The following is a 19,105-nucleotide window of genomic DNA, read 5'->3' as shown; positions in this document are numbered from 1 at the left end:
TGAGACAGGGTTTCTCTGTGTAACTTTAGCTGGCCTGGAACTTGCTTTGTAGACCAGACTGGCCTTGAACTCACAGAGATCTGCTGTGTTTTGATTGTTTTTTAACTCTTATGGCTCTTTGGGAACCCACCACCAGTTCCTAAATAAATCACACATGGAGGCTTATTCTTTCTTATGAATACTTGGCTTTAGTTTGGCTTATTTCTAGCCAGCTTTTCTTAAATGAGCCATCTACCTTTTGCCTCTGGGCTTTTACTAGTCTCTATTTCTTATTCTGTGGCTGGCTGTGTGGCTGGTCCCTTCTGTTCTTGATTCTTGATCTTGAAAGATCAGGTAAAAAAGGCTTGGTTTCATGGTGTTTTGGTGACATAGAACTTTTTTTTAGCATGGAAACTGCATTTTATTTTAGTCATGCTTTCTGTGCATTTGCTCTTCAAATAAAACAATGACTTGGAATCATAGGAAACATCACACAAATCCAGAATTAATTTAGGGGTAGGAGGTCTTGCTAGAGAGCCTAGGCAGGAATTCTTGCTGGGATTACAGACACTGCCATGTTCAGCCCAATTTATTTAAACAATTTGGGTGGTTTGTTTGGGTTTGTTTTGTTCGTTTGGTGTCTTTAGGATTTCTATTATTGTGAAAAGGCACTGTGACCACAGCAACTCTTATAAAGGAAAGCATTTAATTGAGGCAGCAGCTTATAGTTCAGAGGTTCAGTCTATTATCATCATGGCAGGGAGCATAGCAGCATGCTGGCTACTTGATTAGAAGGCAACAGGAAGTGGACTCCTCCACAGTGATATCCTTCCCCAACAAGACCGTACCTACTCCAACAAGGCCACACCCCCTTAGTGCCACTCCCTTTGGAGGCCATTTCTTTCAAAGCACCACATTTGTTTTGGTTTTTATTTGTTTCAAGACAGGGTTCTTCTGTGTAGCACTGGCTGCCCTAGAACTCACTCTATCCTCCCCAATGCTGGGATTAAAGGCTTGTGCCACCATCAGGAGGCTAATGGAAAATATTCTTATTCACCACGTAGATGGTTGGTTGTAGAGCTGGCTCAGTGGTTAAGAACACTTAACTGCTCTTGCAAAGGCTCCAGATTTAGTTCCCATCACTTTAGGTGAATGCTAGTTCAAGGAGAGATGGTGCCCTCTTCTGGCCTCTTCAGGCACCTGTGCTCATGTCTACATACCACACACAGTTACACTAAATCTTTTTAAAAATAGTATTTTAAGTGTTATAATAGCTGTTTAAACTTATGATAATCTTAAGAAACACAGTGAAATATTTAGAAGGCAAATGAATATAATTCATACAATTTTAATGAGTTAGAAAAGGCTGTAATGAGTGATCCAACAAATAAGACAAATGGATCAAAGACACAGGTGCTCTTTGTACTCTTTATGTAGGTTAAAACCTTCAAATTATTGCCAAATTACCCTAGTTTAGTTTTCTGGTCTCTTGCATGTGTGCATGCACATATAAGCACACTAAATAAATAAATGTGATTTTAAAAATTCACAGCATTCCATTTAAGGGCGTATTAGTATACATAAAAGTATTTCGAGCTGAGTGTTTTACCTCTTGTATCTTGTGCTGGTCTAGGTGAGCCACACACTATTCCACAGGTGTCGGCTCTCAATTGTTAATGCTCCTGGCATGCCTGTGAATGTCCCTGTTGCATTTGTATGAACTATTATGTTACTGACTTAAACATAATCTGTTGGTCTATGTTGTGCTTTGATGACCCTATTTCTCTTTCAGCCCAAAATGGAGTTAATCCTGACTGGGAGAAGAAAGTTATTGAATACTTCAAGGAAAAGCTGAAGGAAAATAATGCTCCTAAATGGGTAAGCTTACCGCTGTTTAGAGGGAGAGAGAGTTGACTGGCTATAGTTTCTCTGTGGAGTAGAAACCCCTGTGCGATTAGGAGAATGAGTGCATACTTCTGTTCCCAGTACATATGCATTAAAAGGCTTTGGTCTAATGCTTCAGAGTTGTGCCTCTAGGTGGCAGTAAATGACTGTTCCTTCCTACTAGTTTCTGAGAGTAGCTGTCACCTATGTTTTGTTCCCTCCTAAAAGAATTGGCATATGTTAAGATTCAGAGGACTCATTAAAGTACATGCCTTTCTGTTGATTGAAAGGATTCAGGAATCCTTTATAGGAGTTGAGTCTACAATCTGGGGCATTAAGAGGCTGACACAGAAGGATCCTGATGGGGCCAGTTTTGACTATTAGTGAATTCTAGACCATTCTAAGCTATAAAGTGAGATTGTGTCCTTTTGTTTTGCTTTGTTTGGTTTTTGTTTTGTTTTTTGAGACAGTGTTTCTCTGTGGCTTTGGAGGCTGGAACTAGCTCTTGTAGACCAGGCTGGCAACAAACTCACAGAGAGCCTTCTCTGCCTCCAAGTGCTGGGATTAAAGGTATGCACCACCACTGCCCAGTTTAAGATCGTGTCTTAAAAAGAGAGAGAGAAAACAAGAAACAGAACATAGAGAAGGCAGGCAGGGAAGAAAAAAAGCTGTGCGTGTTTTTGGAAGGAAAAGCATCCTATTATGGTCTAGTGTTACCACAGGAACTTGGAAGAAGTCAGCTTCCAGATAGGGCCAGATTTTGAATGTGTTTGTACTTGACGTATGCAGACAACAAGTTTGCTTACTTGCTTGTTTGTTTTCTTTGAAGGTACCATCATTGAATGAAGTTCCCCTTCATTATTTGAAACCCAACAGCTTTGTCAAGTTTCGTTGCATGATTCAGGATATGTTTGACCCTGAGTTTTACATGGGAGTTTATGAGACAGTTAACCAGAACACAAAAGCACGAGTATGTATTGCTTTCTTCTTGAGCTTTTATAACTTATAATATTAGTTATATGTATATAATCTTTGTCTTTTGTTTTGGTAATAGGTTCTTCATTTTGGAAAATACAGGGATGTAGCAGAATGTGGGGTATGTATCTTTTATGGTATTTCTAATTTTTGCATGATTTTTTTTCACCTAAAAAGAGAATTTGGGGGGGGGGGTCTCTTCAACGGTACCTGTCTTGTGTGGTTGAGTTCTTAAAAATCAGGCTGTGTGTGTGTGTGTGTGTGTGTGTGTGTGTGTGTGTGTGTGTGTATAGTCTTTAAAAGTTTTTCTGACATTTTATTTGCCTTTTAAAGATTTCTAGCAATATTGTAAATACCAAGATTCTTCAGTATCTGTGACTAAAAGCACAGTGTATGATTGTTTCTTTAAACAAAAGTGAAATATTAACTTAGAATTAACACTTTCTCAATTAGATATAATTAAATATTTGTGGGTTTTTTTGTTGTTTTGTGGGGCAGAGGGCACATACCAAGGAGGTCAAAGAACATTCATGTTGGTCTTAGGGCTCAAACTCAGGTAATCAGGCAAGCTAGAAATCAGGCAAGTGAATTATCTTGTTGCTCCCTCAATTAAATACAGTTAAATATAACCCTGATTTTCTAGGGGAGGGTTGTTTTGGGGGGGGTTGCAGAAGGATAGACCTTATGAAAGCAAAGCATGACCTTTACTAAGTTGAGCATTACCCCCAACTTAAAAACGCACCCTTTTGTGTGAGCATCTCACTGTGTAGTCTGACTAGCCTGGCCTGCAACTTACATCCTTTGCTTCTACTGGCCAGGTGTTGGGTCTGCAGGTGTGTTATACCACATTTGACTTTAAAAACAAACTTCATTGTTAGAAAGGAGTAATGAAAGTACTTCGGTATCAGTAACAGGGAATGCACAGAGTATCAGGTGTCATGTAGCTGTGAAAAGTCAATGGAAGTTCATTTTGACACCTTCAGCACCTGGTGTCTTGACTAGGGCTGTGGAAGTTTATTTTTATTTTAAGCTAAAGAAACCAGATAGCTAATAGTGTTTCCTGTCCTTTGCTTTGTGTTTTTCATGTGTTTTCTGTTGTTAGGAAGAAAATAAGAATTCCAGGTAGGGGTTAAAGCAGGCCAGTCAGTAGGAAGGTGAGGCCTCTGTGCTTTATCTTTTCTGGGTCTAGCTTTCTGTTTTTTGGATCCGGAACCGTCGCTCAGTGTAGACAAAAGTTTCTGTCCCCACCTTGTCCCACAGCAGTTTAGTCCCAAATAAACATACAGAGTCTTATATTATTATAAACTGTTTGGCCTATGGCTCAGGCTTCTTATTGGCTAGTGCTCTCTGAATTATTAGTCCATTCCTATTAATCTGTGTATCTCCACATAGTCTTGGCTTATCAGTGATACCCAGTTCTCTTGTTCCTTGGCCGGTACATAGCATCTCCCTGCTACCTTTCTCTATTCCTGTTTGGATTTCCCACCTGGCTAAATCATGACTGATCATTGGCTGAAACAGCTTTCCTCCAATAAGAGAAACATATATTCACAGCATACAGAAGAACATTGCCCCATCAGCTTTTTGGGGGCGTTTTACTTTTTATTTACTCATATCTCCCAGGAGTTGATGGTTAGCTCTAATTAATACAGCTGTCTTACAAGTACTAGTACAGATATGAAGAGTTGTCTAGTTGAATGAGTGCTCTGGTTTAGTGGGCTGATGGGACAGAATCCCAGCTCTAACTGGGAGCTGCAGGGGCTTCTGATAGTGACACAGTTGTGGACTCACTTAGAGACAGATACCCTTGATCTTACACACAGGAAGGAGCCTCAGGCTTTGTTTGTTGTGTCTTTTTCCATAAGACAATGTGATGCTAAGTTAATGGAGTGACTTTATCAATGCTTCCTTAAGAAGTTCATGCATTACTATGTAAGCTTCCATCCTTGGGTACAGTAGCATAAATTGACAAGTCAGTAATCTTGGCATGACACTGCCACAGACTCAGAGTTCATGTACCTGCAAAAAAAAAAAATAATATATATATATATATATATATATATATATATATAGTTTGAGTGTGGAGAATATAGCTGAGATGATAGACCGCTTGCCTAGCATGCATGAAGCACAGAGTTCAATCCCCAGCACCCAGGAAGTGGATCAGAAATTCAAGGTCATCCTCATTATCCTCAGTACCCAGTGAGTTTGAGGCCAGCCTGGAATACCTAAGATCTTGTTGCAAAAACAATTTTTAGCTTAAATGAGTAAAATGTGAAAATGATGTATTGAAACTGGTGACTTTATGTGCTTTCTGGTGGGGAGATGTTTTTGAGACAGGGTTTCTCTGTGTAGCCTTGGCTGGCCTGGAACTGGCTCTGTAGACCAGGCTGGCCCCGAACGCACGGAGGAGATCCTGCCTCTGCCTCCCGAGTGCTGAGATTAAAGTGTGTGCTATCACTGCCTAGTTTATCTGCATTTTTTTTTTTTTTTATCTTTTTCTTTTCTTTTTTAAAACCCAGTTTGAGTCTAATCTCAGTTTCGGGCTGTCCTGGGGGGGCTATTTTTCCTTCTTAGGACTTTTTTTTTTTTTTAAGCAGAACAAAGGTAGATGTATTAAGGAAAACCCCTTTTCATAGCTTTTAAAGTAAATATTTAGACTGCTTTCCCTGGGGAGTAAGGTTTGAATTTTAAATCCATTTCAGAGGTAACTGTAATGAGCATTGCTAAATTTTGATAGCATAGGCTGAATTGGTTGCTTTCTTTAAAGAGAGCTTATTGAGCACTTTTGTCATCTGGAGGTTATAGTTTCATAAGTAGGGTACTATGTATGTGTTATGGCTTTAAGGAAGGCATTGCTTTGGCTATTGTGTTTGAAAGATTTCCCTTGATTTTGTTTTTTAAAATGCTGGCTTGAGATAACTCAGTGGGTAAGAGCAATTGCAGCCAAGCCTGGTGACCAGTTCAGTCCCTGAAACCCACCCGGTGGAAGGAGAAAATCCACTCCTACAGTTGTCTGTCTCTCTCTTCCATATGTAAGCCATGGCATGCACATGTCTCTCCTGCCACATACACAGTAAATAATTGATTAAATATAGTAAAAATCGAAGTTAGAAAGCTGGATATAGTGGCTTACTCCTGTAATTCCTGAATTTGGGAGCCTGATACAGGAGGATTGCTAAATGTTAGAGCCCAACACAAGCTAAGTGACACCCTCTCACCCTACCCCCCCCAAAAAAAAAAGAGAAAAGAGAAAAGAAGGTAGTTTGGGAAGCATAGTGTGTGGTGGTGACAGCATCTGCTTTTACCATGCTTCCCAGTACTTGGAAGTCTGATTTGGAAGATCACAAATTCCGTGTCAGCCAGAGCTACATATGGAGATGATGGCTCACCAAAAAAAAAAAAAAAAAAAAAAAAAAAAAACCAACTTGAAGTTAATTGCTTGTTAATTAGATTAACTTGAGGTAATAAGATTTATTTTGATTTTAAAATAAAAAAATGTATTTTTCTGAACAAAAATTTAAAATTGCTTTTCTGTATATCATAGCCTCAACAGGAGCTTGACTTAAACTCTCCGCGATCTACCACTGCAGAAAGACAGACTTTCTACTGTGTTCCAGTGCCTGGGGAATCTTCATGGGTCAAAGAGATATCCTCTATCTGAACCTTACTATTTGCTAAGTGACTCTTAATTTTTTTTTCTTAATTTAAAGGATCACAATTCATATTATAGAGTTGTAATCTTTTTATCCTAGGAAGAAATGTGTTCATATACAAATCATGTCTTTAATAAAAGATATATTTAAGTATCACAGAGAAATACCAAAGTTATGGTATATCCCTATAGTTGAAATACTATTAAAATAGATTGAGATAGATTTATAGATACTTAAGTATTATAAGAATGCACTTTGGAATTAGAAGTGCATTCTGATTTTAAAGATCTATTTTAGTTTTTACAGTTATGTATGTGTTTCTTCATTGAGTTTAATGTACACTATGGGAGCCCATGGGGAAGTGAAAAAAATTTCACATCCTTTTGAACTGGAGTTACATGTGTGAGTGCTGGAATCAGAACCTGGGTCCTCTGCAAGAGCAGTCAGTGTTCTTAATCATTGAGCCATCTCTCCAGCCCCAGTAAGCTGTGTTTTCAAATACATGTTCCATTTAGTTAAAACTTGGGTTTGGGAGCTGGTTATTTTGTTTTGGTGGTAGTTATGTTTTGAGGCAAGGTCTCATGCAGCTCAAGTGCTGGCCTTCAGTTCCGGATCTGCCTCCAACTATTGGGATTACATCATGTGCCTCCAAGCCTGACCAAATTTTGACCTTTTAAACTTTGCATGGTGTTCCCTGTTTCTTTTAGTGTGGGTGTGTCTTCTCTAGTTTGGTTCTTTGTCCTCAGTGCTGTTACTTTATTTTTCTTCCCTCCCCCCCACCAGCTGTGTTGCCAGGAGTTTGTCAAATATGCTCTCTAAAAAGTTCTGCCTCCTTTGATTCCTACCCTTTCCTGATCTCATTCTGTGTTTAGTTTTTCTTTCCCTTTTTGCAGAGCTGAGGGTTAAGCCCATCCCCTTTTATATTTTGGGTACACCCTCTGCCACAACCTACATCTTCAGCCCCAGAGTTTGGTTTTTCTGGCTTCTTGAGCAAGACATTGAGTTATTGATTTCAGATTTTTCTGGTATTGTCAGTTAGAATAAGTAAATTCCTCCCTAATATTAGAGCAATAAATTCTTCTGATCACTGCTTTGGATTTAGTCTTCCTTGTGATCTCTTTGATCTCCACTGTCTCATCAGTGTCTTTTTGTAGTCTCCTTTTCTTTGTGTTACTATCATCATGTATTTCCTTTGTATATACACTGCAGAGCCTGTGTTACTGGTATTTGCTTGTTTATGTGTATAGGATTTTTTAGCTGCATGTATGTCTGTGCACCAAGGGCATGCCTTGTGCTCTAGAAGAATAAAGGGGAATGTTAGATCCCCTGGGACTGGAGTTGGAGTTAAAGACAGTTATCGGCCACTCTTTGAGTGCTTCGGATGGAACCAAGGCCCTCTCAAAAAAACAGCCTGTGCTCTTAACCACTAAATCATCTTTCCACTAAATCATCTTTCCAGCTTTCTTTAAATTAATGTATTAATTTGTTTACATATTTATTTATAAGGATATATTTAGGATAGGGCATTGAATCCCCTAGAGCTGAAGTTACATACAGGAGGTTGCGAGTAATCTGATGTGAGTGCAGGAAACTGAACCCTGTCCTCTAGCAGTAGGTGGTCTTAACTGCTGGCCATCTCTCTGGCCCCTTGTTTGTCTTCTGTATAAACTGAGGGAAAAAAAAAAAACTACATCATTTATACTTGTAACATGTTCACTATCTCTGGTTCTCTTTGTTCTTTGTGTGTGTGTTTGAGTGTGTGTGTGTGTGTGTGTGTGTGTGAGAGAGAGAGAGAGAGAGAGAGAGAGAGAGAGAGAGAGAGAGAGAGAGAGAGAGAGATTATTTTCCTTGGCTCTCCCCCCTCTTTTTTTTTTTTTTTTTTTTTTTTTTTAAGAACAGGTCTGAGGTGGTGTTCAAATTCCTTCATGAAAGTTCAGCTCTTTTCACCTTTATTTTTGAAGGAAATTTTCATTAAATGTAAAATTTTTGATTGACACATTTCTCTTCGCTGGTGTGTTAATGATACAGTGTCACCATCTCTCAGCCTCCATTATTTTTTGATGAGAGGTTAACTATCATTCCTATTACTCCTTTTCTATAGTATGTCTTTTGTATTCCTTTTGCTGCTTCTGAAATATTCTTTCTCTTTTCAGCCTTTTAACTCTGGTGTGCCTGGGTATGGATTTTTTGGTTTGGGAGCTTGAGGGTTCCTGTGCCCTTTTCTTGGGAAATGTACTTCTCTTAATCGGGTTTTGTTGAACTTTCTAGTTTCTGGATATTCAGCAATAATTTTAGTCATTTCTTCAGATAGTTTTTCTGTCCCAATCTCAGTACAAAACACTGTATGAGTTTTTGTATGACTGTGTGAGTGCCCAGCTGGAAGTTTTGTTTGTTGTTTGTTAATGTGAGCTCTGGGAGGCAAGCACACTACTGACTGAGCTCTCTTCCCAGCCATTTTTTGGAATGTCAATCACATAAGACTGCTTGATCTTTTATTTTGATAGTCATCTTTTGTTCATTTCGCCTTTTCGTTTCTTGGGTTTTCTTTTCTTTTTTGTTTTGTTTTTTGGGATTTTTTTTTTTTTTTGGACAGGGTTTCCATGTGTAACAGCCCTGGCTGTCCTGGAACTTGCTTTGTAGACCAGGCTGACCTCTGAGTGCTTTGGGGGGGGGGGGGTTTAAAGACATGGGCTACTACCACCAGCTTTTGACTTGTTTTTTTAATCCTGTTGCTAGAAGTTGAGCCCAATTCCTTAGAAGCAGGCAAAGCATTCCCCTACAGAGAACACCCCAATTACTGGATTTTTGTTTTGTTGTTTGATGCCCACCCCCGTTTTGCTGTAGTTGTATTGTTAATGTTAACCTGTGTTCAAGTTCACTGAGTTTTTTTCCCCTCCATTTCTAGTCTATTAACAGACCACTCTTTTGTGTGTGAGTGTGTTTCTGAGTGGTTTGGGGTAGGGGCAGGGTCAACAGAGGTAGTTTGGGTTTTGTTGTTTCCCTCATTCCACATCCTTTATTTTCAGATCTCATTTTCCATCTGGTTATTTCAGTGTTTTTACTTCTCTGTGAATATTCCTCATCTGTTTACTTACCTGTCATTTTTGTTTTTGAGATAGCATTTCATATAGCCTAGGCTGGGCTTAAATTTACCTTTCACAGATTTTATTTTCAGATCTAATTTTCCATTTGGGTATGTCAGTATTTACATTTCTCTAAATATTCCTTTTCTGTTTACTCATAAAATATGATACAGTTTTTCATGTAGCCTAGGCTGGACTAGAATTTGCCTTATTTCCAAGGATGATGTTGAATTTCAGGTCATCCTATCTCCACCTCTGAAGTACTGGGATTATAGGCTGGCACTACCACACCTGTTTATGAGGTGGCAGAAATTAACTCAGGGCTTTATGCATGCTAGGCAACCATTCTATCAACTGAGCTACATCTCTAGCTCTGTCCTTTAATGTTGGGAAATACCTTTCTGTTAATCCCTACCCACTAATTCCAGAGTCTATGATCTCTGGGTTTGTTTGCATTGCTTTAAAAATCTAGTAATAGGTCAGATTTTCAAGTTTCTTTACTTGACTACTATTTTATTATCTCCTAAAAAGCAACATTGTAGTAGAGACTTGAGTTTCCTGTCTTCAAAAGGGTTGAATTTGCTTCTTGCACTTTATATGTTGGATCACGTTGTGGTTTAGGAACTTACCAGGATGGGTTATAGAGTTATTTCTGTTCTGTAAGACATAGAGACATAGCCCCTGAACAACAACATGGGCTATATCTAGTTCTTTTGGTTTTTCAAGACAGGGTTTCTCTGTATTGCTTTGGAGCCTGTCCTGAAACTAAACTAGCTCTATAGACCAGGCTGATCTCAAACTCACAGAGTGGGTGCTGGGACTAAAGGCATGCACCACCACCCAGCTTGGTTTTTTTTTTTTTTTTTTTTTTTTTTTGTGGTGGTTTGTGTGTGTGTGTGTGTGTGTGTGTGTGTGTGTGTGTGTATCTAGTTCTTAAATGCCTGGGATTTTCTGCCAGGTATGTGTGATGCTTGCATGCACAGTCTTTGTTTAAGTTGTCTCCTGGGCCTTTAGGAATGAGAAACTTGAGTTAGAATCTGCAACTTGATGCTTGGCTAGAGATAAAAATTCCTGGATCTTCTGTTTACAGCTGGCTTCTCTGGATACCCTTTTGCAAATTTCTGCTGCTTTTTGTAACTCTGAGCTCTGGGCTTTCTTCTCCATCCAGTGAGAGACGTCTACTCATCTTTGCTACAGTTTGAAAGGTCCTCCTGTAGCCAGAAGGATGTCGAGTTTTTTCTTGGGTAGTATCTCCTTATTCAAGAATCATAACCTTACCTTCACTGTTGTCTAATGCCTGCAGACAAATACTTCATCTGTGTTGTTTTTTTTTTTTTTTTTTTTTTTTTTTTTTTTTTTTTTTACTGAGAGGAGGTGTGGCATAGAAAGGAACCTTACTTTCATACAAAAACTGGAAGTCTAGCCTCCTTTTAAAAGTATTTTAGGAGCTGAGGGATGACTAAGCTATTAAGAACTCTGGCTGCAACTTGGCGGTGGTGGCACACTCTAATCCCAGCACTCGGGAGGCAGAGGCAAGTGGATATCTGAGTTTGAGACCAGCCTGGTCTACAGAATGGGTTTCAGGACATCCAGGGCTAACAGAAACCTCTTCTCAAAAGAAAAGAACCCTGGCTGCTCTTGCAGAAGATCTGGGTTTGGTTCCCAGTATCTACTCTACATAGCTGCTCAGAATGGTCTGTAATTCCAGGTCTAGGGAATCTGACTCTTTCTTGTAGCCTCCAAGAGCAATGCATGCATGTGGTAAACAAACATACTTGCAGGTAAAACACTCGTAAACATAAAATAAAATTAAATAAATCTTTAAAAAATACTTTGAATTGTCAAACTGGTGATGTTGTATAACTATATATTAGCATAATTTAGGATCATCTGGTTCAAGCCGATTGTCTTCTTAACCTTTTATTTAACGCCTATGTCAATGCAAACCAAGCTCGAGTCAGTCCCTCAACTTCCTATACTCCCAGTCGGCACAAGAGGAGTTATGAAGATGATGAAGATATGGACCTACAGCCCAATAAACAGAAAGACCAACATGCAGGTGCCCCGCAAGCAGGTAATGTGTACCCGCAGTTTCCTCCTGACAACTAGGTGTGTTTTCAGGATTGTTTCCTAACATAGTTCTAGATCTGGGAACCGGTGTGGTGTGAAAACTTCATTTCACGGTCATTCTAACTGGATGGTGTTGATCAGGGTGAAGCTGGGTAGTAGAACTTTGGCCTTTGACCTGATTCCATCCCTAGCTGGGGTGGGTGTGTTATAGGCACTTTGAGCATTTTTACAGTGAGTACTCTTTGGAAAGCTGCTCTGATGGATGCTTTTAGTTTCAAGTGGTTGACAGGAAAAAGTGTTTTTTTTCTATCTTCATAATTGTTGTCCCAATGATTCTTGACCAATAGAAAGCATAGTTGTACTTGACCCTAAAACTGACTTAGTTGAAAACATCCTTTCTTGCTTGCTTTTTGAACCCATGGTAGTTCTGTTGATTTTTGTTGTTATTGTGTGCTTGTTTAGTTTTGTTTTTCAAGACAGGGTTTCTCCATGTAGCTCTGGCTGTACTGGAACTTACTCTGTAGTTCAGGCTGGCCTCAGACTTTGGGATTAAAAGAGGTATGCAACACCACCCCAGGTTCATGTATAACTAATTCTAATGCACCCTGGAGACAGCAGTTGATGTTGTATAAGAGCTTAAGAATTCTGAATCCCCATGTATTACTTACTTTATTCTTGGACTTAATGAACAGTGACTTTCTTCATATGGCAAGTTGGTCACTTCCCTTCAGAAGTGAGAATCTCTTGTCTTTAAAGTAGGGTTAAAGTAGGGTTAAGGGGGTTGATTGAACAGTCAAGAATATAAAGGTATACTGATAAATTTCATTTGGCTGTATTGTGAATTGGCATTTGTAATTGTATTTTATAGAGTTAGAATACTGATTATTTGTTGTTGTTTGTTGGTTTGTTTTTTGAGACAAGGTTTTTCTGTGAAGCTTTGGCTGTCCTGGAACTCACTCTACTCACCAGACTGGCTTGAACTCAACAGAGATTGTCTTTTAAACTGGAAGATTAAACTGGTGAACATAGATGGGGTAGTGTGGTGATAATTTTGTTTATAATCTAACATACAAAGCTTGACTGAAGATCAGAATGCAAAGCTAGCCACAGTCATAGAGGCCAGGCGGTGGTGGCACATACCTTTAATCCCAGGACCCAGGAGAAAGGGATAGATGGATCTCTGTGAGTTCAAGGCCACCCTGGGCTACACAAGAGTGAATCAATCTAGAAGAGAAACAGCTCATAGAATGCTCTCAGCACTTGGGATCCCACGCCTTTAATCCCAACACTGGAGAGGAATATAAGGTGGGAGGAGACAGGAGCTGACTGAGTCTGAGGTTTGGCGGAGAGAAGAGCAGTCTGAGGTTTGGGGGGTGGCCCCTTCAGTCTGTGCTTTGGTGGAGGTGAGAACTCTCCAGGGGGCTGGCTGCTTTGCTTCTTTGATCTTGTCTCTGAGTTTTTACTATTAAGACCAAAGACAATTTATGCTACTGGGTAGTATGTTTTTTTATCCTTATAGTTCATTCAGATTAACAGCATGTTTTAAGTGAGGATTGAATCCAGGGAATTTGTAGTTTTCTTTCTGTGTGGTAGTTTTCTTTCTGTTTGTTCATTTGGGGGAGGGGTGATTCTGTTTCTTTTTGTCTGAGTGTTGTGGACTTGCAAGATTTTGTACATTTGTGCAGTATGCTGCTTGTTTCTAGGTTTTTTTTTCAGGCTACACAGAATTTTAAAACTTCCTCATTTTGAGATCAGTAGAGTTAGATAGCATTGTGAGAAGTTATACAGAGAGATTCCATAACCTTAATAGTGACACCTGTGTATTTATAATGTTAAGAGCTTATTCTTTTTTTTTTTTTTTTTTCCCCCCTTTCTATGAAGAGATTGGAACCCAGGACCTCACACATCAGACAAGAGCTGCAGTCTGTACCCTGGAGTACTTTTAATAAATCACAGCCAGAAAGTGGCATTGAAAGAAGGATCCATCAGCTTTATTCAGAGCTCACAGTTTTGCAGGGGTAGACTTGTGTATACTTAGTTATGTGTAGTTTTACATAGCTACTACAACGGGCAAGGTACAGCATAGTTCATTACCCAGATCTTATACCTGGTCATTACAAGATTCTTATGTAAATGAAGTCACCCACTTCGTAAACTTTTTCTTGAAATCCATCTACATTATTGCATGTATCAGATTTGTTTGTATTTTCAATTTTTGACTAGTATTCCATATTAATGCAGGTTATATTTTTATTCTAAATACTTATCAACCTCAAATGGTAACTACTTTGGAAGCAGCCACCATATTTATATCTCTAGTAGTTGATAAACCACTGAGCCATTATTGCTATTCTCATTTTTGTTTGTTTATGAAGCAGGATCTTTCTATGCAGCCGTGGTTGTCCTGGAACCCACTGTGTAGTAGCAGTTGTGACTGCTGCTATGACCCTTTAATTCAGTTCCTCATGTTGTGGTGACCCTCCAACCATAATTATTTTCACTGCTACTTTATAACTGTCATTTTGATACTGTTATGAATTGTAATATAAAAATCTGATATTCAGGATATCTGATATACAACCCCTATGAAAAGGTCATTAGATTCCCCCAAAGGGGCCATGACCCACAGGTTGAGAAGCACTAGATTAAAGGCATGTGCGGCCACACCTTAATTTTTTACGTTTATTAATTTCATGTATATTTGTGGATATCTTTTATATCTGAAGAACAGATGTTGTACCAACAACAAAAAACCTTGGGAGACATAGTCTTTTCTTATTTTAAATAGGATGAAGTCACACAAAAAGAAGTTAATGCTGGGTAGTGGTGGTGCTAGCCTTTAATCCCAGCACTGGAGAGGCAGGGGCAGGTGGATCTCCATGAGTTCAAGGCCAGCCTGGTCTACAGAGCGAGTTTCAGGACAGCCAGAACTACACAGAGAGACCCTGTCATGGAGGTCAGAGATCCTCATACCTTTGATTCTAGAGTGCCGGGACTAAAGGCTTGCACCATCATGCCCAGCTAAGATTGTATTTTGACTACATTCTCCCTTTCTTTTCCTCCCTCCAGATCCTCTTGTATACCCCTTCCTGCTCTCTTTCAAATGTATGTTTTAAGGGATTACTATTTGGCACTGGACAACCAATTTGTGTGCTTTTCCCTGGGGAGGGTCACCTCTCCTGTTTCCAGCTTTACTCAGTTGCATAGGGTTGAAGTCTTGTGGGCTTTTTTCCCATGGTGTCTTCCTTATTCAGCTCACATTTAGGTAGTCATGTTGGTGAGACTTTACAGGTGTACTTTCTGATGTTTCAAGGAGACCCAATCTCACAGCAAAGTTCCTGGTCATCTGGCTCTTAAAACCTTTCTGCCTCCTCTTCTGCAATGCTCCCTGAGTTTTGGGTGCAGGAGTTGTTTCATAGATGTATCCACTGGCATTGGTCTCCATAGCTGCATTTGATTGTTTGTGGTTTTCTGTAGTGGTCTTCATCTTTTACAGAGAAGTTTCCTGGATGAGGAGTGAGACTGTATATACTTGTGGGTGTAAGAACAACTCTTCAAAGAATGTTGTTAGGGATCGATGCTGATTTAGTAACATAGTGGTTGTAGATTCTCCTTCATTATCCATGACTTCACTAGCACTGAGTGCTTTCCAGTACTAGGCATGGTTTCCTTTTTGTTGTGTGGGTCTTAAGTCCAATTAGATAGCTGTTGGTTACCGCTGAGGTATTTGTGCCACTACTACACTCTTAGGTTTATCGTATTGTCCTGGTCATTGATGTGTTTCATAAGTTTCATCATAGCTGGGTGGGATGAAATTAACTTTTAAAAGTACTTATAATAGTTGGGTATCATGGCTTACATCTAAAATCCTAATACTAAGGAGACTAAGATAGCAGGATGTGTTTAGTGCCAGCCTGCTCTACAGAGAGAGACCCTGTCTCAAAAAAAGAAAATAAAAAACTTCCATTATGTTTGATGGGGTAGTTTGTTGCCATTTCATAGTAAGAAAAGAATTACATATTTTAGGTATGTATCTATCTTTGTTCTCATAGAAATCAAACAATGTTATTAAAATTGGGTATGATTTATATCAAACTTGAAAAGCACTTTTGGAATGTTCTTTGGGCTTAGAAGTGACCTCATTCAATGCTGTTTGAGTCTAGGGGGCTTCGGTGGCCTTCACTGGTGCGGAGAACCAAAGCGCTTAGAAACTGAAGCTTCTACTGGGCAACAGCTGAACTCCTTGAACCTTTCTTCCCCATTTGATCTGAACTTCCCCCTGCCAGGAGAGAAGGGCCCTGCCTGCCTCGTTAAGGTACAGCCTTTCCTAGCTCTATCCATAGATGCTACCACCTCAGAAATGAGGCATTAGAAAGCCCTCAGCATTTGCCTGAATTTTCTTTTGCCACTATAATAAATTATCCCAGATTTAGTCATTTACAACAAACAGTAAGTTATTTTACAAGTTTAGGTCCTAAGTCTGACATGAGAACTGAATAAAACCTAGGGGGCTCTAGAGGAATGGAGGGAGGGCAGGATCTAGTTTGTTTTTGTCTTTTGCCTTATCCAGCTTTGAGAGGCTACCTGCATTCCTTTGCTGTGTGGCATCTCCATCTTTAAGACAGCAACACTGCATCTTTCTGACCATGTTTTTTATAGTGACATTTCCATCAGAAAAGGCTCTCCCTTTGACACGGAGCCCCACTTAGATGATCCAGGATATTAGATGTGTTCAGGGTCCTTGAGCACAGCTGCAAGTACCTTGCATGTGAGGTAACATACTTAGCATTCCAGTGGTTGGGCTATAACCATCTTTGGAGGGTCTCTTTATTTTGGCTACCACAACACACAGCACTCTGGAGACAGAGGTAGGCAGATCTCTGTGAGTTCAAGCCCTGCCTGGTTTATAGAGTGAGTTCCAGGACAGCCAGGACAGTTTCACAAAGAACCCCTGTCTTTTAAAAAAAAAAAAAAAGATTGACCAACGCGGAGCCTGGTTTGGTGTTATATGCCTATGATCTCAGTGCTCAGGGAATAAAGAAAGAAGGGTGGAGAATTCAAACCCAGTCTGAGCTACATAGTGAGACCCCGTGTCTTAGTCAGGGTTACTACTGTCATGATGAAACACCATGACCAAAAGCAAGCTGGGGAGGAAAGGATTATTTGACTTATACTTCCATATTAATTCATCATCAAAGGAAGTTGAGACAGGAACTTAAACCTGGAGACAGGAGCTGATGCAGAAGCCATGGAGAGAAGTGCTGCCTACTGGTTTGCTCCTTCTGGCTTGCTCAGCCTGGTTACAGAACCCAGGACCACTAGCTGAGGGATAACCCACCCACAATAGACTGGTCCTCCCACATCAAACACTAAGAAAATGTTCCACGCCTGGTCTTATGGAGGCAGGCATTTTCTCAATTGAGGCTCCTTTCCTCACTGATGACTCTGGCTTGTGTCAAGTTGACATGAAACCAGCCAGCATACCCTGTTTCACAAACAAAAGGTGGGAAAGTCATATTCAAAAGTGGAACAACTTGCACTTGGGAGGAAGAGGCAGTCAGATCTCTTTGAGTTCAAGGCTGCCTGGTCTACAGAGCTAGTTCCAGGACAGCCTCCAAAGCCACAAAGAAACCCTATCTTGAACCCCCCCCCCCAAAAAAGTGGAACAACTTTTAAATTCATGTCTACTTCCTTCCTATGTCATTTCTAACTTTATAATATTTTACTTCTGCTACTTTACTTTTTCAAAACTCACTTCTCACTTGTATTTATAATAAAGGATGTTGGCATCACATGCCCATAATCCCACATTTCTGGAAGCTGAGATAGGAAGATCAAGATTCAATGCTAGCCTGAGTGGCAGTAGCATGACCCGGATGCAAAAAACTAAAACTGATAATAGCATCTTATACCATCAATCCCCACACTTGGTCCTGGAGATTGCTTTGAGTCCAAGGTCAGTGTGGGCCACATAGAAAGTATTAGACCAGCTGGGTAGGCTCTGTGGTGGACTCACCTGGCTCTGGTTCCGCTTTTGACTGACTGCCAGCCTCGTGGGATCATGGTTGTTCACATGCTTGCTGGTTGAGCTGTTTGGCTGCTGAGTTCCTGGCTGATCTTGGTTATGTCGTTGAGTGTTAACCTGACTTTGTGTTGTCATCAGGTCTATGAAGACTGGGATTGCTTCAAAGTCAATGATGTTCTTGAGTTATATGGTGTGCTGTCTGTGGATCCTGTCCTGAGCATACTGAATAATGAAGAAAGGTAAGTCTGTTGTCTAGATTTTTCTTTGTTACTTTTTCATTTCAGAAGTGGCAGATGGTTATACAGAACTTCGTTTCCTGTCTTCAGATTACCAGTTACCACTACCCATGCCCCATGTGCTTGTCATTTCTGCAGCCTTTGGCTATGGATATAAGCCAGGCTCCGTCAGTCTTCCCAGTGCCATGCCAACAATCCATGAGAGTGTTGTTAATGTCAACCACTCAGTTAAGGTGGTGTCTCCTGTCATGTTAGTGCTTTTCATTTGGTCATTAATAATTTCAAAGATTGAATGTGCAGCTTCTCAGCATCTGTGACTTGTGTCTCTCAAAGGTTTTTCAGTAACTTTTGTCTCTGCTACAATAGCTATTTTCTACTATATCCCTCTTACAGTTGTTATTCAAGTAATTTCATTATCAGTATGTCATTTGAAACTCAGATTTTCCCAGATTTAGCTAGTAGGAGCCACAGTGAAAAACTATATAGCATACTTTCTTTTGGCCACCAACTAGCTCCCAAATCACAACACAGAGACTTATTATTAGTTATGCATGCCCGGCCTTAGTTTATGCCTGTCCCCAGCTCTTATAACTTACTTTTACCTGTTTCGCTTCATCTACATTTTGCTTCCAGGCTTTTTGCCTTTCTTTCATTCTGTATGTCCTACTCTGTCTGTCTGTCTGGCAGCTGCTGGGTGTCTCCTTTTCTTTCTCTGTTGTACTCCTCATTTTCTTTTCCCTCAAGCCTAGATTCCTCCTCCTACTTATTCTCTGCCAACCAGCCCCACCTTTCCCTCCTCTGCCTAGTTATTGACCATTCAGCCTTTTATTAAACCAGTCTGGTATGTTAGTCAGGCAAAGCAATACATCTTTACATAATTAAACACATGCAGCATAAACAAGTGTAACACATCTTTGCACAGTTAAAGTAATATCCTACAACAACTATAGCTCCTTAAGATGACCTCATATCCTGTCACATTAAGCAGCTTGGACTTTGTATGAACCAGCTTATTATCATCTAGTTTTTCCAGGAAGGCATTTTTTTTTTTTTTTTTCCTGGTGAGGAATTATATTTATTTAAGTCAAGAGTAAGTATTAACTGATATTGGGTTGGTTCAGTTTTGGATCCTAATGGATGGATCTAGGAGACTGTTAGCTTTCTGCCTGCCCTACCTGAGATCATCTACTTGCAGAG

At 39.9% G+C, this 19,105-nt stretch overlaps 1 protein-coding gene across 1 annotated transcript in view; it reads left to right on the top strand.

Annotated features, from left to right (window-relative positions):
• Mcmbp (minichromosome maintenance complex binding protein) overlaps positions 1 to 19,105 on the top strand; it is a 50,983-nt gene that overhangs the window by 16,697 nt on the left and 15,181 nt on the right. The window contains exons 2-8 of the mRNA XM_051193133.1: positions 1,772 to 1,857; positions 2,693 to 2,833; positions 2,918 to 2,959; positions 6,386 to 6,487; positions 11,507 to 11,651; positions 15,811 to 15,962; positions 17,811 to 17,911. Coding sequence (XP_051049090.1) covers positions 1,772 to 1,857; positions 2,693 to 2,833; positions 2,918 to 2,959; positions 6,386 to 6,487; positions 11,507 to 11,651; positions 15,811 to 15,962; positions 17,811 to 17,911 — 769 coding nt within the window. The remainder of the gene's footprint in view (positions 1 to 1,771; positions 1,858 to 2,692; positions 2,834 to 2,917; positions 2,960 to 6,385; positions 6,488 to 11,506; positions 11,652 to 15,810; positions 15,963 to 17,810; positions 17,912 to 19,105) is intronic.

Source organism: Phodopus roborovskii, unplaced genomic scaffold (genome assembly GCF_943737965.1).
Source record: "Phodopus roborovskii unplaced genomic scaffold, PHOROB, whole genome shotgun sequence".
NCBI classification, from domain to species: Eukaryota; Metazoa; Chordata; class Mammalia; order Rodentia; family Cricetidae; genus Phodopus; species Phodopus roborovskii.
Note: the sequence above shows the minus strand (reverse complement) of the source record. Positions and strands in the feature narration are given on the sequence as shown.